Genomic DNA, 15,861 nt, shown 5'->3' with positions numbered 1-15,861 from the left:
TTACTGTTCGTTTTTGGAGCATCACCTGCGATCGGCTTTGCGAAACAAGCGGCGACACTTTCTGCGCAACACACCCATCATTTTACACGACAATGCGCGGGAGCATACAGCCCAAGCTGTGGCTGCTCTATTCGGTCGATGGGACTGGGAAGTACTGTACCATCCATCATACTCCCCGGACTTAAGTCCTTGTGACATTGATTTGATTCCAAAGATGCAGGAACCACTTCGTGGCGTTCGCTTCGGAACTGTTCCAGTGATTCGACAGGCAGTACACCGCTCCATTCGCACCATCAACAGAACAGGCTCTGCTAACGGCATACTACGCCTTCCACATCGCTGGCAACGGGTTCTACACAACGCTGGCGACTACTTTGAAGGATAGTAACAGGTGCAAACATGTAACTCTTTTGTATCGGTTGTGAATAAATAGTTTCTATTATTTAAGTTCCAACCCTCGTATTTGTTTTCCTGACGCACTACTCACGGCGACTTATCCTTCATCGCTCTTTGTGTGTTCCAGGACGAGTATCATGTGTTGCCCGCAATCCTACAAGCCGTAGATCTGCCGCTCATTCTGACGAAGGAGTGCGCTGAAATGTACGTCGATTACGATAACCCAGACAACGAAGTACGAGAGGACAACATCTGCGCTGGACTAGAGGAAGGAGGGAAGGACTCCTGCAACGTGAGTAGCCGGACAGAATATGTGACAAGCTTATCGGACTGTGTCAATAGCGTACGGTTTCTCGGATATAAGCGCACGCACTGTGACTCAGATTTCAGGTACGGATGGATGATGGACGCTGATGAATGAGACAACCAAGAGTTCTGGTTCGGAATCATAAATGATTAAGGCTCGTCATTATAAAGAACGGACATAATCTAGAATCTCAAGCTGTATAGACTAGACAGGACCACTGAATAATTTGAGAAACATGTCGTAACACTGTAAAAATGTTTTTGTTTATTTATAGACTCAATCACATCTTTATGACACTTATTAAAGAGCACACGTATCCCAGTAATAAGACAGCGCTAGCCTTACATATGCAAGAGGAGGGTCGTAGTATTGGTAACATCGACGAACAGCTTCAAATTCTACATGAAGTTACAAAAAGTAAACGATCAGACAGTTTAGAACAACTGGAGGTTTATGTTACGAAACGCAGAGACCCTGACAAACTCCTCAATGAACAGAATGAATTTGCAACAGACGCATACTTCAACATTTACGACGATCTGTTCATCTGAGCGAATCGTTTTTACTACGTGCGTGTTTCAGCTGAGGATGGAGCCTTCCAGTGGTCGAGTATTGCACTGTCTATTGAGGGCCGCAGCAGATGTCCACAACCTCTAAGGCGGAGGAGCGTGCCATCCACCTGCAGCAGAGCGCTACACTCGTCGTCTTGCCCGTGTCGTCCCTGCCGTACTAAGGGACAACGCCATAAACAGGCAGTAGCCGGAAATACAGCGCCATTGGACGTCAGAAATACTCTCTACAAGTGCTACTACTTTTTTATCTACAGCAATGTTTTCTCCTTGTTCTGAAATGTTATTTTACTGATTTAACGATCTGTTCTGTAATCTTAAATTTTATGTACATTTGGCCTAAATAGTAATGGTAAATTTGTATATTTTAGGACTTTGAAAAATTAAGACTATCTTTTAGAGGACGCTCGCATCTAGCGCAAAGAGGGAGAACAAAATCTAACAAATTTTTATATCTATATAAGACCGGTGTTTGACAACGCATGAATCTGTCTTGAGTGTATCCCGCCTTTAGGTATGAATTATATGTATTTCGCATAAATTCAGTTAGATTACTAATAAGCCTGGTTTTAATATAAATTTTCTTTTCCATTATTTTAGAATCTGAAGATGGTCACTGTATGGCCGAAACCGGTTATGACTGTATCATAAACATGTGATTGCGTCTATAAATAAACAAAAAAAAATTTTTCAGTATAGTCAATCACGCACTCCGTAGACAAAACGTCGTTTTTTCCAAAATGTCGTAACACTTCTGCTGCTAAATACAGCACACAACATACCATGCTTGCATAACGTTCCCTATAGATTGCAAACTCATAGTTGTGTAGGATACGTTCACCCTCACTGCACACATACTGAATCGATCCACAGTGTACGTACATTTTAATGATCAATTTTAGTGTTTCGCAGGGAGCTGTGACAACTTTGCCTTGCTAATCATACACCGCTGAGCCAAAACATAATGAGCACTGCCCACCACGAGGCTGAATAGGGTGTTGCGGGCAGGTGACGCAGTAAGGAAAGAATGTTAGCGGAAGAGAGACGAACGTGCAACCACTATAACGAAGACGCGGGCCTCAGATGCGGAGATCCAGTGATATCAGCAGTCTGACAAAGGGGACGCTGTTGTGGCACTACGGCTGAAACGAGAATCTCTGAAACTGCGAAGCTGGTCGCCTGTTGGCGTACTACTGTTGTGAGCACCCGTGGAAAGTAGTTGAAGGATGGTGAAATAGCGATGGCTGGGTCCCTTACACGCCGTCACCCTGACGAATTGCTGCAAGAAACATGCACCGCGCCACAGATGCAGGCCGGTGAGGGCAGAATCATGCTGTGGGGTACATGAATTGGGCTTCCATGGGATCTGTGGTGGTATTCGAAGCATCATGACAGCAATGAACTACTTGAACATTATTGCTGATCACCTGTATCGCTTCATGCCTGAAGTCTACCCTTACGGCGATGACATCATCCTTCAAGGATAACTATCTGTGTTGCAAATTCAGAATCGTGCTACAGCGATTTGAGGAGCATTATAGTGAACTCACATTGATGTTTTAGTCAGAAAATGTGCCTGATCTGTACCCATTCGGACACATATTGGGCGCCGGCTGCATGCCCGTAAACCAACATCCCGTAATTTACAGGAATTGCTTGACCTGTGGGTAGACATCTGGTGCCATATACTTCTGGAATTCATGCCAAGCAGAGTCTCTGTTGTACTGTTTGAAAAGTGGAACAGCACGCTATTAAACAAGTGGTCACAATGTTTTGGCTCATCGGTGTGTAGCGTTATCAGCAAAACATGTGGCATGTATAGAAAAGTAAGGGTTACATCTTTCGTATGGACGAAACAGAATTTGCTTCATAAGTAAATGACACGCTTAATGGAAGATATTGTTACAATAGAAATATCCGTCTCCACAAAAGTCCGAATTTAAAAGTAGGAATGTTTTACATTGTCGCCGTGACTGCTCATTTCCGAAAGCGTTACCCGACTGCAAAGGTTTGCAGCTGTTGACACAGATGTGTTAGTTTGCTCCAAGTCGTCTTTATTTTACCAATTGAGGACTAGTGACACAAAAGACCCAACGAAGTGTGCACGGACTGTACTTTTAGCGTGCGTAGTGTTCTTATTCTGTTTTAATTGTAATCACATTTTCATGCTGACCTACTCCACAGTTTATACCAATCACTTAAACAGTAACAACTAAATCATTTTGCCAAGTTACTGCAAAATGTACGTGAATTTCACCTAACTCATCGTTACGTCGGTCGTTACCATTCCGTTTAATATATCTGATATCAGATCCATTAAGAGAAAATGTAACAAAGACGCTTCCTGTATTGCTATTCCTATGTACGGTGGTAGAGCCAGAATGACTTTGGTACCGAGATGTTTGTTACATACGTTCTGTCCACGGTGAAACAGGATTATCATAACACAGAAAAAAAAGAAATGTGTTTAATATTCGTTCATTTATAGTTCACCACGCTCTTAGTTTCGACACCTTGTTGAAGAAAATTTTACCGGTATCAATAGATTGTTCGGTGACGTGTATTCCGATATATTGTAGGTTACTTACATAATAGAATTAGCTTCTTAAACTGATTCTGAACAGCTACAATCACAAAAAACATGCCCATCCAGTGTTGATGGTGTACGTATGGATTGATTACTTCCCAAATAGTTTGGCATGCCGATTTGGTCAAGTGCATACCTCGTATTCGTTCCTGTGTGTACAGCGACGCCCAGGGATGTGCGCGACAACACAGCACGCATGGTACTCTAACAGCTGTGTAATATACAGGATGGGCTATAAGTCAGCTGTCAAAAATGCGTTCGATGCAGTAATACTAAACAAATGAAAACATAAATTTGTTGTAAACACAGAATTACATGAAGAGTTCAGTGAAACTCCAAAAGATGCTCAAGCTGGTTTACGTGCTGTTCTAAGCAAACATTGCATCTTTTCAACAGCATTTACAAATTTTGTCACAAATCTTCCAAGACTGTATGTTCTCAAATTCTGTTCTTTCAAATGCTCAATACCACCAAATTTGATGGAATAAATATTAATTTGTAGTGTACCTCAGATAGAAAATTGCATGGGTGTTATATCTAATGATCGTGATGACCATTCCATAATACCTCCTCCACTAATCCACTCCTCAAAATACCCGTACTAATATTATAAATGTGAAATTTACTGTCTATTAAATCTTCACGACTATCCCACTCAACCAATTTCTGTTAAATTTTGTACGGAGATAGCTTGAAACCTGAGGAAGAAAATGGGCTAGTTTAGAAAGTGTGTAATACAGGATATTTATTGATTAGAAGAATATTACGTGAATTATGAAAGAAACGTTTATTCTCTGAAAAATCTGTTTACTCTTTGACTTTTGATCTTTATCATACCTATTAAAATGCTTTTGTTGGTTAATATGTGTTACGTGATACGATTCAAAGTAATGAATACAATGCCTACACAACGTTCAAAGTGTTTAACCAATATGCCCACATTAATTGTTACTTTCCAATTTTAACTACACTTCTTGATTCATATCTAGATAATTTAGAGTACTGTTATAAAAATAAGGCCCGATTAGTGCACTGTGGAAAAACCCTGCTTAAACGCTCAAACAAGGTGATTTTAACTCTTTCTTTTATTGTAACTCCAGCCGGCTGAAGTGGCCGTGCGGTTAAAGGCGCTGCAGTTTGGAACCGCAAGACCGCTACGGTCGCAGGTTCGAATCCTGCCTCGGGCATGGATGTTTGTGATGTCCTTAGGTTAGTTAGGTTTAACTAGTTCTAAGTTCTAGGGGACTAATGACCTCAGCAGTTGAGTCCCTTAGTGCTCAGAGCCATTTGAACCATTTTTTATTGTAACTCCAGTCTAGGATACAATGTTTATTTGTAATCACGTTATTAATTTTGGGCAGTAATGACCCTCTTCAGACCTGAGTAGAAACGTATTGTATTGTACATATCACACCATTAAATGTGATGTTTCAGTCATAATCAATAGCCATTTTGGCTTCCCCAAACAAATAAAATTATAGTAGGTAAAGAGCAACACTGAAGCGTACATACTGCACATAAAAAGAGACATAGTTTTTCAGCCACAGTTGTTTCTGTTCACTCTGCCATTCACTTTAAAAGTCGCTTCATCGCTCCAAAGACTGCTTATGTAAGACTTGGGGTCAGATGTTTGTCCGACTGCGTATAACTCGCAGAATTCCTTATGCCGGTTTGGCATGAAGTAAAAAAGTAGTCCTTATTTCAGCTTTTTCTGGAGCCTTCGTATGCTTGTTCTTGCTATGCTCTATTCCTTGAACACTTTCCTTTGAATTTCAGTCGGTGATTGCACAAAACATTACGTAACAAGGTCAACATTCTCTCCTTTAGTAACATACTTTGGCCTTCCCAAATGGGGTAGCTCCATTACCCTTCCAGTCTCTTCAAATCGTAGATTTAACTTTCGATTACCTTTTCGAGATGGAAGTTGGATGTTTGCAAAACGTTCCACAAATAAGTCACGAACATCACCGTAATTACAGTCATGTTTCCATAATGTCTGCAAAACAAATACACGCAGTTCTGTAGTTAACTTTCAATTCATTGTTTCTCAAACAGCAACAAACAACATAACCTCAAACTGCTAGTATTCAACTGACGTATGGGTACTACACACTAACCAAAGACACAACAGACTAACCACAATGCTAGGCAAAATAAAGTCTAAGGATTACGAGTGACAACTGACTTACGGCCTACGCGGTAAATAACTCTGTGCACAGCCGTGAATCAGATGAAATATTCTCTTTGCCTACTCGTATTCTTATGAACTGATTATTTTCTAGGAATTTTTTTGTACGTAAGTTGGAAGAGAGAAAAAAAAATTCCCGTTCATTCACTTGTATTTACGCACAGCCGAGTCTTTAAACACCGTGTCACACACTGTCACCCAGGGAAAGAACTCCTGCTACACAACTTCGTAATGCTTTCAACTTGTGTGCATGTGTTCGTATAGATTGATTTCTTTTCGAAAAACTACTTGGCATGCAGGTTTGAACAGGAAAAGTGTTCACGGGCGCGCGTGGGTGTCAACGTCTGTGTGTGTGTGTGTGTGTGTGTGTGTGTGTGTGTTGGTAGGGGGGGGGGTTATTCTCAAGATCCTTCACTCACACTCTCTCTCTCTCTCCCTCTCTCTCTCACTCTCCATATATTGGCAGGCATAGGCCGATCTTTGAGAAATCAAGAGACATATAAACTGAGAGATATAGCTGATAATGTTGCTGCAATACAACTGCATTTCTGCCAAATGTACAACCAGCATGTTACATTGTCACAACACAAATTCAGCTTTGTTCCACTCAATGGATTGTGGAGACTTTTACTTTCTCCTCACAGTACAAAAGCTGCGTCTGTTCTACATTTGTAAACAGTATATGTTTCATTTTTACACTAAAATTACAGCTCTGCCATATTTAAGGTCAACATATGATGGAAATATTTTCGAATTCATCGTAATACAGCTGCATCTCTTCTAAATGAACAAACGGCGTCCTACATTTTCATAACACAACTTCAGCTCTAGGTATTACATTAACAGTTAATATCTTAATGGGGTTCTTTTTTTACAAATCGTTCACTTGCAGACGGCCGAATGGTTATCAGAAGAAATGTAGTGGCAAGAAGTCGATGTCATCTGGCTGTAGCCAGTGAGATATCATTTAAAACGGGAAAATTTCAGGAACTGTATTTAATTTACGTAAATTCGTATAATACAATTTCAGCTGAAGTAAATAGTTTCAATCTCTTTAGGAAACTTGTACTACTCACATCTTCTCCTATTATGATGATAATACATTATATAGCTACAAAAACATCCAGGTAGGTACAGATCCTTGACTGACCCACCCATTCCCCTGGCTTGCCATCCGCAGAGCATTTCAAGGATTCGGTGGTAAGAAGTAGGCTGTCAGTCCAAAAAGTTTCGAGACTGGATTAATTAAAAGTGGAGAAAAGTTCATATGGCGCTTTTAATCGTCTCCCTCTCATGACGCACGAAACGCTCGTACAACCACATTAAGCTGTTATAAAAATCGTTCTTTCAGCTGTTGTACTCATGTGTTACATTCGCACCTTCTTCGGTGTTGGCGAAACATCACAGATCCATTTTGCACGTCAGAATTGCCTCTCTGATGCCTTTACCTTTCCTGAAACCGAACTGATCGTCATCTAACACGTCCTCAATGTTCTTTTCCATTCTTCTGTCTGTTATTCCTGTCAGCAACTTCGATGCATAAACTGTTAAGCTTATTGTGCGGTAATTCTCGCACTTGTCGGCTCTTGCAACTCTTCAGACATGTGTGGATAATGTTTTTTTCCGAAAGTCTATGGTATATTGCCAGACTTATACATTCTACACACCAACATGAAAAGTCGTTTTGCTGCCATTTCCCCCAATGGCTTTATAAATTCTGATGGAATGTTACCAGTCCCTTCTGCCTTATTTGATCGTAAGTTTTCCAAAGCTCTTTTCAATTCTGATTTCAATACTCGATCCCCTATTTTATGTATATTAACCCCTGTTTCTTTTCTTATCACGTCATTAGACAAGTCTTCCCCTCATAGAGGCCTTCAGTTTACTCGTTCCACCTATCTGCTCTCTCACTCTCTCCCTCCCTCTCTCCTCTGCACTGAACAGTGGAATTCCCATTGCACTCTTAGTGTTACCACCTTTATTTCTACCTTCACCGAAGGTTATTTTGACTTTTCTATAAACTGAATATGTCGTTCCGACGATCAATTGTCTTTCGATTTCTTCACAATTTTCCATCAGCCATTTCGCCTTACCTTCTCTGCATTTCCTATTTATTTCATTCTTAAATAACTCGTGTTTCTGTATTCCAGAATTTCCCTAAGCATTTTTTTACTTCCTTGTCTCATCGATCAACTGAAGTAGTTCTTGCGTTATCCACAGTTTATTTACACCTACCTTCTTTGTACCTATGTTTTTCTTTCCGACGTATGTGATTCCCCTTTTTACAGATGTCCATTCCTTTTCAACTGAACTGCATACTGAGCAATTAGTTATCGCAGTGTCTACAGATTCAAAGAACTTCAAGCGTATCTCCTCATTCCTTAGCACCTCTGTATTCCACTTCTTTGGGCATTCATTTTTCCTGACTAGTCTCTTAAGCTTCAGGCTTCCCTTCATCACTACTAAATTGTGATCTGAGTTTATATCTCCTTCTGGCAACGCCTTACAATTCAGTATCTGATTTCCGAATCTCTGCCTGACCATGATGTAATATAACTGAAATCTTCCCATATCTCTCTCTCTCTCTATTCGTTTAGTCGGTTCCGACTCTTCGTGACCCCATGAATCAAATCACGCCACTTTTTCCTGTCTTGCACTTTCTCCCGTAGACCTTCCAGGTTGGAACACATTGCTTCTGTGATGCCATCGATCCATCTCATCCTCTGACGTCCTCTTCTTCTAGTTCCTTCAATCTTCCCCAGCATTAATGTTTTTTCCAGCGAGGCATGCCTTCGCATTGTGTGTCCAAAGTAGGTCAGCTTTTGTTTTAAGATTAGACCTTCCAGGGAGAAATCTGGTTTAATTTGCTCCAATATTGATCTGTTGGTTCTCTTTGCAGTCCATGGAACTCTAAGAAGTTTCCTCCAACACCACAATTCGAAGGAGTCAATTCTTCGCCCTTCAGCCTTTCTAATGGTCCAGGTCTCACATCCATACATCACAACTGGAAAGACCATAGCCCTCACAATACGGATCTTGTCAAGGTTTGACATCGCCTGTCTACCGAGCAACAGGCGTCTCCGGATTTCATGGCTGCAGTCACCGTCAGCAGAGATCTGGGAACCGAGATAACTGAATGTGGTCACTACCTCCATGGTTTCTCCTGCTATATCCCACGAATTGGTAGGTGTAGTTGCCATAATTTTCGTTTTCTTCACATTCAGCATAAGACCAGCCTTTTCACTTTCGTCTTTCACCTTCAGTAACAGTGTTCTCAATTCTTCTTCACTTTCTGCCAAAAGGATCGTATCATCCGCGTACCTGAGGTTGTTTACATTTATTCCAGCTATTTTAATTCCTGTTTTTCCTTCATCTAGCCTCGCATTCCTCATGACATGTTCTGCATACAGATTGAACAAGTACGGTGACAGTATGCAGCCTTGCCGGACCCCTTTCTGAATCCTTATCCATTTCGTTGTTCCATACATAGTTCTCACCGTGGCTTCTTGGTCAAGGTATAAACTCCGTATCAGATGAATGAGGTGATCTGGTACACCCATGTTTTTCAGTACGTTCCATAATTTGTTGTGATCGATGCAGTCAAAGGCTTTGGCGTAGTCAATAAAGCAGAGGTACACATCTTTCTGGAATTCTCTCGCTTTTTCCATAATCCACCGAATGTTAGCAATTTGATCTCTAGTTCCTCTTCCTTTCCTAAATCCAGCTTGTTCTTCTGGCAGCTCTCGATCTAGATATTGGCGAAGTCTATTTTGTAAGAGTTTCAACATAACTTTGCTAGCCTGTGAAATAAGTGCGATTGTTCGGTAATCTGAGCATTCTTTAGAACTTTTCTTCTTTGGAATGGGGATGAATACTGATCTTTTCCAGTCTTCTGGCCACTGCTGCGTAATCCATATTTTTTGACATATTGAGTGCAGCACTTTCACTGCATCCTTTCCAGTGACTTTAAACAATTCTGCTGGTATTTCATCATGTCCACTAGTTTTGTTATCAGCCATATTTTCAAGGGCCCACTGGATTTCGCTCTCCAAAATATCTGGCTCTAGTTCTACATTAACATTAACATCAGCTGCAGGAGCCCTGTCATGGTGCAGTTCTTTCTTGTATAGGTCTTCTACATATTCTGCCCATCTTTCCTTAACATCCTCTGCTTCACTCAGATCTTTCCCGTTTCTATCTTTTATCATTCCAATTTTTGCCTGGAATTTTCCTTTAATTTCTCTAATTTTCTTATAAAGGTCTCTTGTCTTCCCCATTACGTTACTATCTTCAACTTCCTTCCCATATATCCTGGCCTTTTTCAATTATACTACGTCCTATTGCGGTTCTTGAACATAGTATTCGTTTTTACTAGCTGAAATTTACTGCAGAACTCAAGTAGTCTGTCTTCTCTCTCATTCCTTGTCCCAAGTACATATTCTCCCATAATCCATTTTCCTATTCCTCCCTCTACAACCGCATTCCAGTCCCCAATGACTATTAGATTTTCATCTTCCTGTACGTACTGAATTATCCTTTCAATATCCTCATATATTTTCTCTATATCTTCATACGACGTCGGCATGTATAACTGAACTATCGTTCTCGGTGTTGGCTTCACGTCGATTCTGATGAGAACAACCCTATGTCTGAACTGTTCACAGTAACTTACTTTCTTCCCTACCTTCCTACTCATAACGAAACCTACTCCCGTTTTATGATTTTCTTCTGCTGTTGATATTACCCTAAACTCAATTGACTAGAAATCCTTGTTTTTCTCGATCCGAATGGGGGACTAGTGCGGAAGCTTCTGGCAGTGGAGAGATCAATCATCATGACACTTTTTCAATTACAGGTCACATGTGCTGATGACACATGTTATGTGCCTTTAATGTAGTGGTTTCCATTGCCTTCTGCATCCTCATACCGTTGACAATTGTTGGTTCTTCCGCCTTTAAGGGCAGTTTTCCACCACAAGGGTAAGAGAGTGTCCTGAACCTTTCTCCATACGTCCGCCCTCTTTCAACACGGCCATTGGCAGAATAATGGTGAATTTTTAACCTGGAAGTCTTCGGCCAACATTGCTGATGATTTTTATTCAAACGAATACAAGAACATTTGTGGCTGTCGGGGTCACATCTCATGCTCATGTTGAGGATAGGCAGCAGCTACAAATGGTCGGAATGTCTGATCACATAATTTCCGTTACGAGATGAACATCTTCACACACGCGGGTTGCTCAATAGGTAATGCAACATTTTTTTTCTGAAAGCAGGTTGGTTTTATTCGGGATTCCAGTGCACCATATTATTTCCATTCTTTAGGCTACAAAACCCTGTTTTCCACTAAAATTTCGGTTCAATGCGACGTCTTTACGCCGCCTAACTGGGAAGACCTGTACGCACGCATGGTACCATTCAAAGGGTCGATGTCGCAGTGCCGGCCGCGGTGGTCTAGCGGTTCTAGGCGCGCAGTCCGGAACCACGCGACTGCTACGGTCGCAGGTTCGAATCCTGCCTCGGGCATGGATGTGTGTGATGTCCTTAGGTTAGTTAGGTTTAAGTAGTTCTAAGTTCTAGGGGACTGATGACCACAGATGTTAAGTCCCATAGTGCTCAGAGCCATTTTTGATGTCGCAACGACCGTCTTGCTGCATCAATAACCTCCTCATCATCCACGTACTGCTTCCCGCAGAGTGCATCCTTCATGAGACCAAATATATGGAAGTCGGAAGGTGCGAGATCCGGCCTGTAGGGTGGATGAGGAAGAACAATCAATTGAAGTTTCGTGAGCTCCTTAACTTCTGAGGTCATCAGTCCCCTAGAACTTAGAAGTGCTTAAACCTAACTAACCTAAGGACATCACACACATCCATGCCCGAGGCAGGATTCGAACCTGCGACCGCAGCGGTCGCGCGGTTCCGAACTGTAGCGCCTAGAACCGCTCGGCCACTCCGGCCGGCAGCTCCTCTTGGGTGCGCACAACTGTGTGAGGCATTTTGCCATGGAGAAGGAGAAGTTCGTTTGCGTTTTTGTGGCGAAGAACACGTTATAATCGTTTCTTCAGTTTCCTGAGGATAGCACAACACACTTCACATCTGATCATTGCACCATAGTGGAGGACATCAAACAGAATAACCCTCTCAGGGGCCTAGAACAAAGTCGCTATGACTATATCGACTAAGGGTGCGGATTTGAACTTTTCCTACGGAGGAAAGGTGGTGTGGTGCCACTTCATGAATTGCCGTTTTGTTTCCGGTTCGAAATGATGAAGCCATGTATCTGAGGCGATGTTCGGGAATAAATTGTCACGATCAGCTGCGCAACAGGCAAGCACTTCCGTACAGAAGGCCCTTCGTTGCTCTTTATTGTCTTCTGTTAGGCGGTGTGGAACCCAGCGGGCACAAACATTAAGAGTACTCCGGCAGGTGGACGAGTGTGTCAGCACTACCAAGAGAGATGTCCAGCTGACCAGCGAGGTGTTTGATTGGGATCCGTGGATCGCCTCGAATGAGTGTCCACTAGTTCCAACATTGCAGGAGTCACTGCAGTGTGCGGCAGGTCTGCAAGCAGGACATTGGGCAGGTTTGCGTGACCGCGTTGAGACGATGAAAGACACCTCTCCCAACAACTCGCCGTGCTTTTGTTCACTGCCAGGTGTCCGTAGTCATTCTGAAAGCGCCTATGAATATCTTTGAAGGTTACGAGCAGACCGCCACCAATCGAAACTTCGTGGAATTGTAGGGGCTGAAGCGGGAATATTCCACGATGTCCCACAGTAACTTCCGATCTTTTTCAAGCGAAACTGACCGAGAAAAAAATGTGTGGCATTACTTATTGAACTCCGCTCGCACTGTGATAAATATTGGGGTGGTGCTTCACGATATAATATTGTCCACTTTCGTCACTGTAAATTAATAACAAATAGTTCAAATGGCTCTGAGCACTATGGGACTTAACTCCTGAGGTCATCAGTCCCCTAGAACTTAGAACTACTTAAACCTAACTAACCTAAGGACATCACACACCATCCATGCCCGAGGCAGGATTCGAACCTGCGACCGTCGCGGTCACGCGGTTCCAGACTGAAGCGCCTAAATTAATAACAAATATTAACTGAATGTACATGTGGATGTACTGTTAGGTATGGAACAGGTGAATTCCTAGTGCTAAGATGATCAGTGAGGAATAGAGAAACTGTGTTCCAAGTGGCGAACTGGTGTACTCTGCTGCAGGGAGACAGCGGAGGGCCGATGGCTTGTGGCGGTATACTGACGGGTCTGGTGTCCTGGGGTCACGACATATGTGGCATCCCCGGCTACCCTGGGGTCTATACCAGTGTCCCCTACTACGCTGACTGGATCGCCGACACGCTCGCTGCCAGCTACGCCGAGTTATCTCTCAAGAGGCTGCAGCCGTAGCTGCCTACAGCATTCACCATTCACATCTCATTCTAAGCTAATACACATATTGCTCCAATTTTCTTGCTAACCTTATAACTTTACAATATTCAAATTGTCCATCCATAATAAAGTACTGTTAATGAAATATACATGAATCCAGTTTTTATTATTTAAATGTCTGTTTTCTGTTTCTTATCATTTTATCCACATGAGGACCGTCTAAAAAGCCCAAATCCCACCTTACTGTTATTCCTCCACTTCCTTCCTCGCATTCGTTCTTTCCGCATATTTTCTCTTTTTCCTTCTCCTGGAAATGACTGATATTTTAACTAAAACTTCTAAAATTAGTTTTATTTCGTTTTACATCTTCTACTGTAACTATTTCAGTTTTCAAGTCTTGGATCCACCAGAAACATTTTTTACAGTTTAAAAATGATTGACAGTTTGTTTATAGACTTTACAGGCCTACATCACCATTTCCAAAAGACTACATTGGTATTCCGTAAAACAACAGGAGCAGTACAATTCAAAAAATAATATTTGCGGTAGGTAATCAAGAAGATTATCTGAAAATTGAAATGAGAAAATAATACTGTTCAAAGAATAATGAGTAAGGTCTCATGAACAGCCTAAAGATATCTCTCTTAATAATAACGGTAATAAAAACTGATAAGAACGAAAAACCAAATACACTAGACATGACAAGAGAATCCAACAAAAATATTATATTTAACTTTTCGTAACTGGGATTCACAGTCATGTAATTTTTTTAAGACATCATGTTTACGCCAGTGGCTGTTAAACTATTTATTTCCATATCCATCTTTTTGATTTGCAGCTCCTCGTAGGCCGTGTTTGCAGTTAAAATTTTTTGTATTTGAGGTCCACCAGTTACACAAAACACCGTTTTTCTCAGTACTCAAACATGTTTCGGCACCACTGTGCATCATCAGTGGGTTTTCGTTTTTATTTATTCTGCAACATGAATATTTTTGTTACATCATTATAAAATTATGTGCATTTTTAGTTCAAACAACAGATCGTTTCTTTTTGTAAATACCTTTACATTTGGTGAGCATGAATTTTCTGGACCACTTTTGTGTTAATTATTACAGGTAGCTTTCTCGTCAACATCGTTTGGTTGCAGATGACAAGCTACCTGTAATAATTAACACAAAAGTGGTCCAGAAAATTCATGCTCACCAAATGTAAAGGTATTTACAAAAAGAAACGATCTGTTGATTGAACTAAAAGTGCACATAATTTTATAATCATGTAACAAAAATGTTAACATTGCAGAATAAATAAAAACGAAAACCCACTGATGATGGCACAGTGGTGCCGAAACATGTTCGAGTACTGAGAAAAACGGTAATTTGCATAACTGGTGTACCTCAAACCCAAAAAATATTTATTTCCACTATTGCAATTTCGGCCTTAGTCCATTATCAAGTGCAGATATTTTGGCTTTAAGCCATGTCAACTTCACGGTATACGGTCTTTACAATATATGTGCCCGCACTACTTAGCAGCGCTACGAATTATATAACAGCAAATGACAATGACATATAAATGTGTCAGCGTGGATAAAGTTGACATGACTTAAAGCCAAAATGTCTGCACTTGATAATGGCCTAAGGCCGAAATTGCAATAGTGGAAATAAATAGTTTAACAGTCACTGGTGTAAACATGATGTCTTTCAAAGGTTTTATAAAATTTTTCTGTAGCATGTGCTATGATCATTGATAGAAAAATCCCATGTCATATCCATGGATGCATTTGGGTTCAATTTTATGGGTCTATAGCCCAATTTAGTAACATCTTTGGAGACGTATATTGCAGACTTTTATTTATGGACTCTATACTACCGCGGTTTATGACTATCGCCTGGACATTACAAAAGACGTGATACGGTTCTTAATAGGGTGTGTGATCGCCACTGATGGCAATGCGTGATCTTCAACGTGCTCCCATGTTAGTACCAAGGTTGGCAAGGAGTTCTTCTCCACTAGCGTGGTTGACAACTGGTCGATGGTCGTTGGTGCATATGAACGTCCTGCTATACGTCTCCCCAGTGCACGCCACAAGTGCTCGATGGGCAGGCCAGCTCTTTTGCCGAATATCCTCCCACTCCAACAGCTCCTCCACCTGCGCTGGTCGATGTGGTTGCGCATTGTCAGCCATAAAAATGACGTCAGGGCCGACTGCACCACTGAAAAGATGCACATGTGAGAGGAGTGCAGTGTCATAATAATCTTGACCTGTGAGTGTACAGAGCACAATGATTTTAGATGGTAGCAAGTGCATAGCGACTGACCAATGAGGAGTGGCATCGTGTGCTCTTCTTGGATGAGAGCAGGTTCAGTATGAGTAGTGATTCTGGACGTAAATTGATGAAGTGACAAGTGGGA

General features: G+C 41.5%; 1 protein-coding gene across 1 annotated transcript in view; it reads left to right on the top strand.

Moving 5' to 3' along the window:
• LOC126455930 (trypsin-1-like) overlaps nucleotides 1-13,467 on the top strand; it is a 69,036-nt gene extending 55,569 nt beyond the window's left edge. The window contains exons 6-7 of the mRNA XM_050091689.1: nucleotides 524-688; nucleotides 13,282-13,467. Of these exons, the coding sequence (XP_049947646.1) occupies nucleotides 524-688; nucleotides 13,282-13,467 (351 nt within the window). The remainder of the gene's footprint in view (nucleotides 1-523; nucleotides 689-13,281) is intronic.
• The last annotated feature ends 2,394 nt before the right edge of the window (nucleotides 13,468-15,861 follow it).

Source organism: Schistocerca serialis, chromosome 2 (assembly GCF_023864345.2).
Source record: "Schistocerca serialis cubense isolate TAMUIC-IGC-003099 chromosome 2, iqSchSeri2.2, whole genome shotgun sequence".
NCBI lineage: Eukaryota > Metazoa > Arthropoda > Insecta > Orthoptera > Acrididae > Schistocerca > Schistocerca serialis.
Note: the sequence above shows the minus strand (reverse complement) of the source record. Positions and strands in the feature narration are given on the sequence as shown.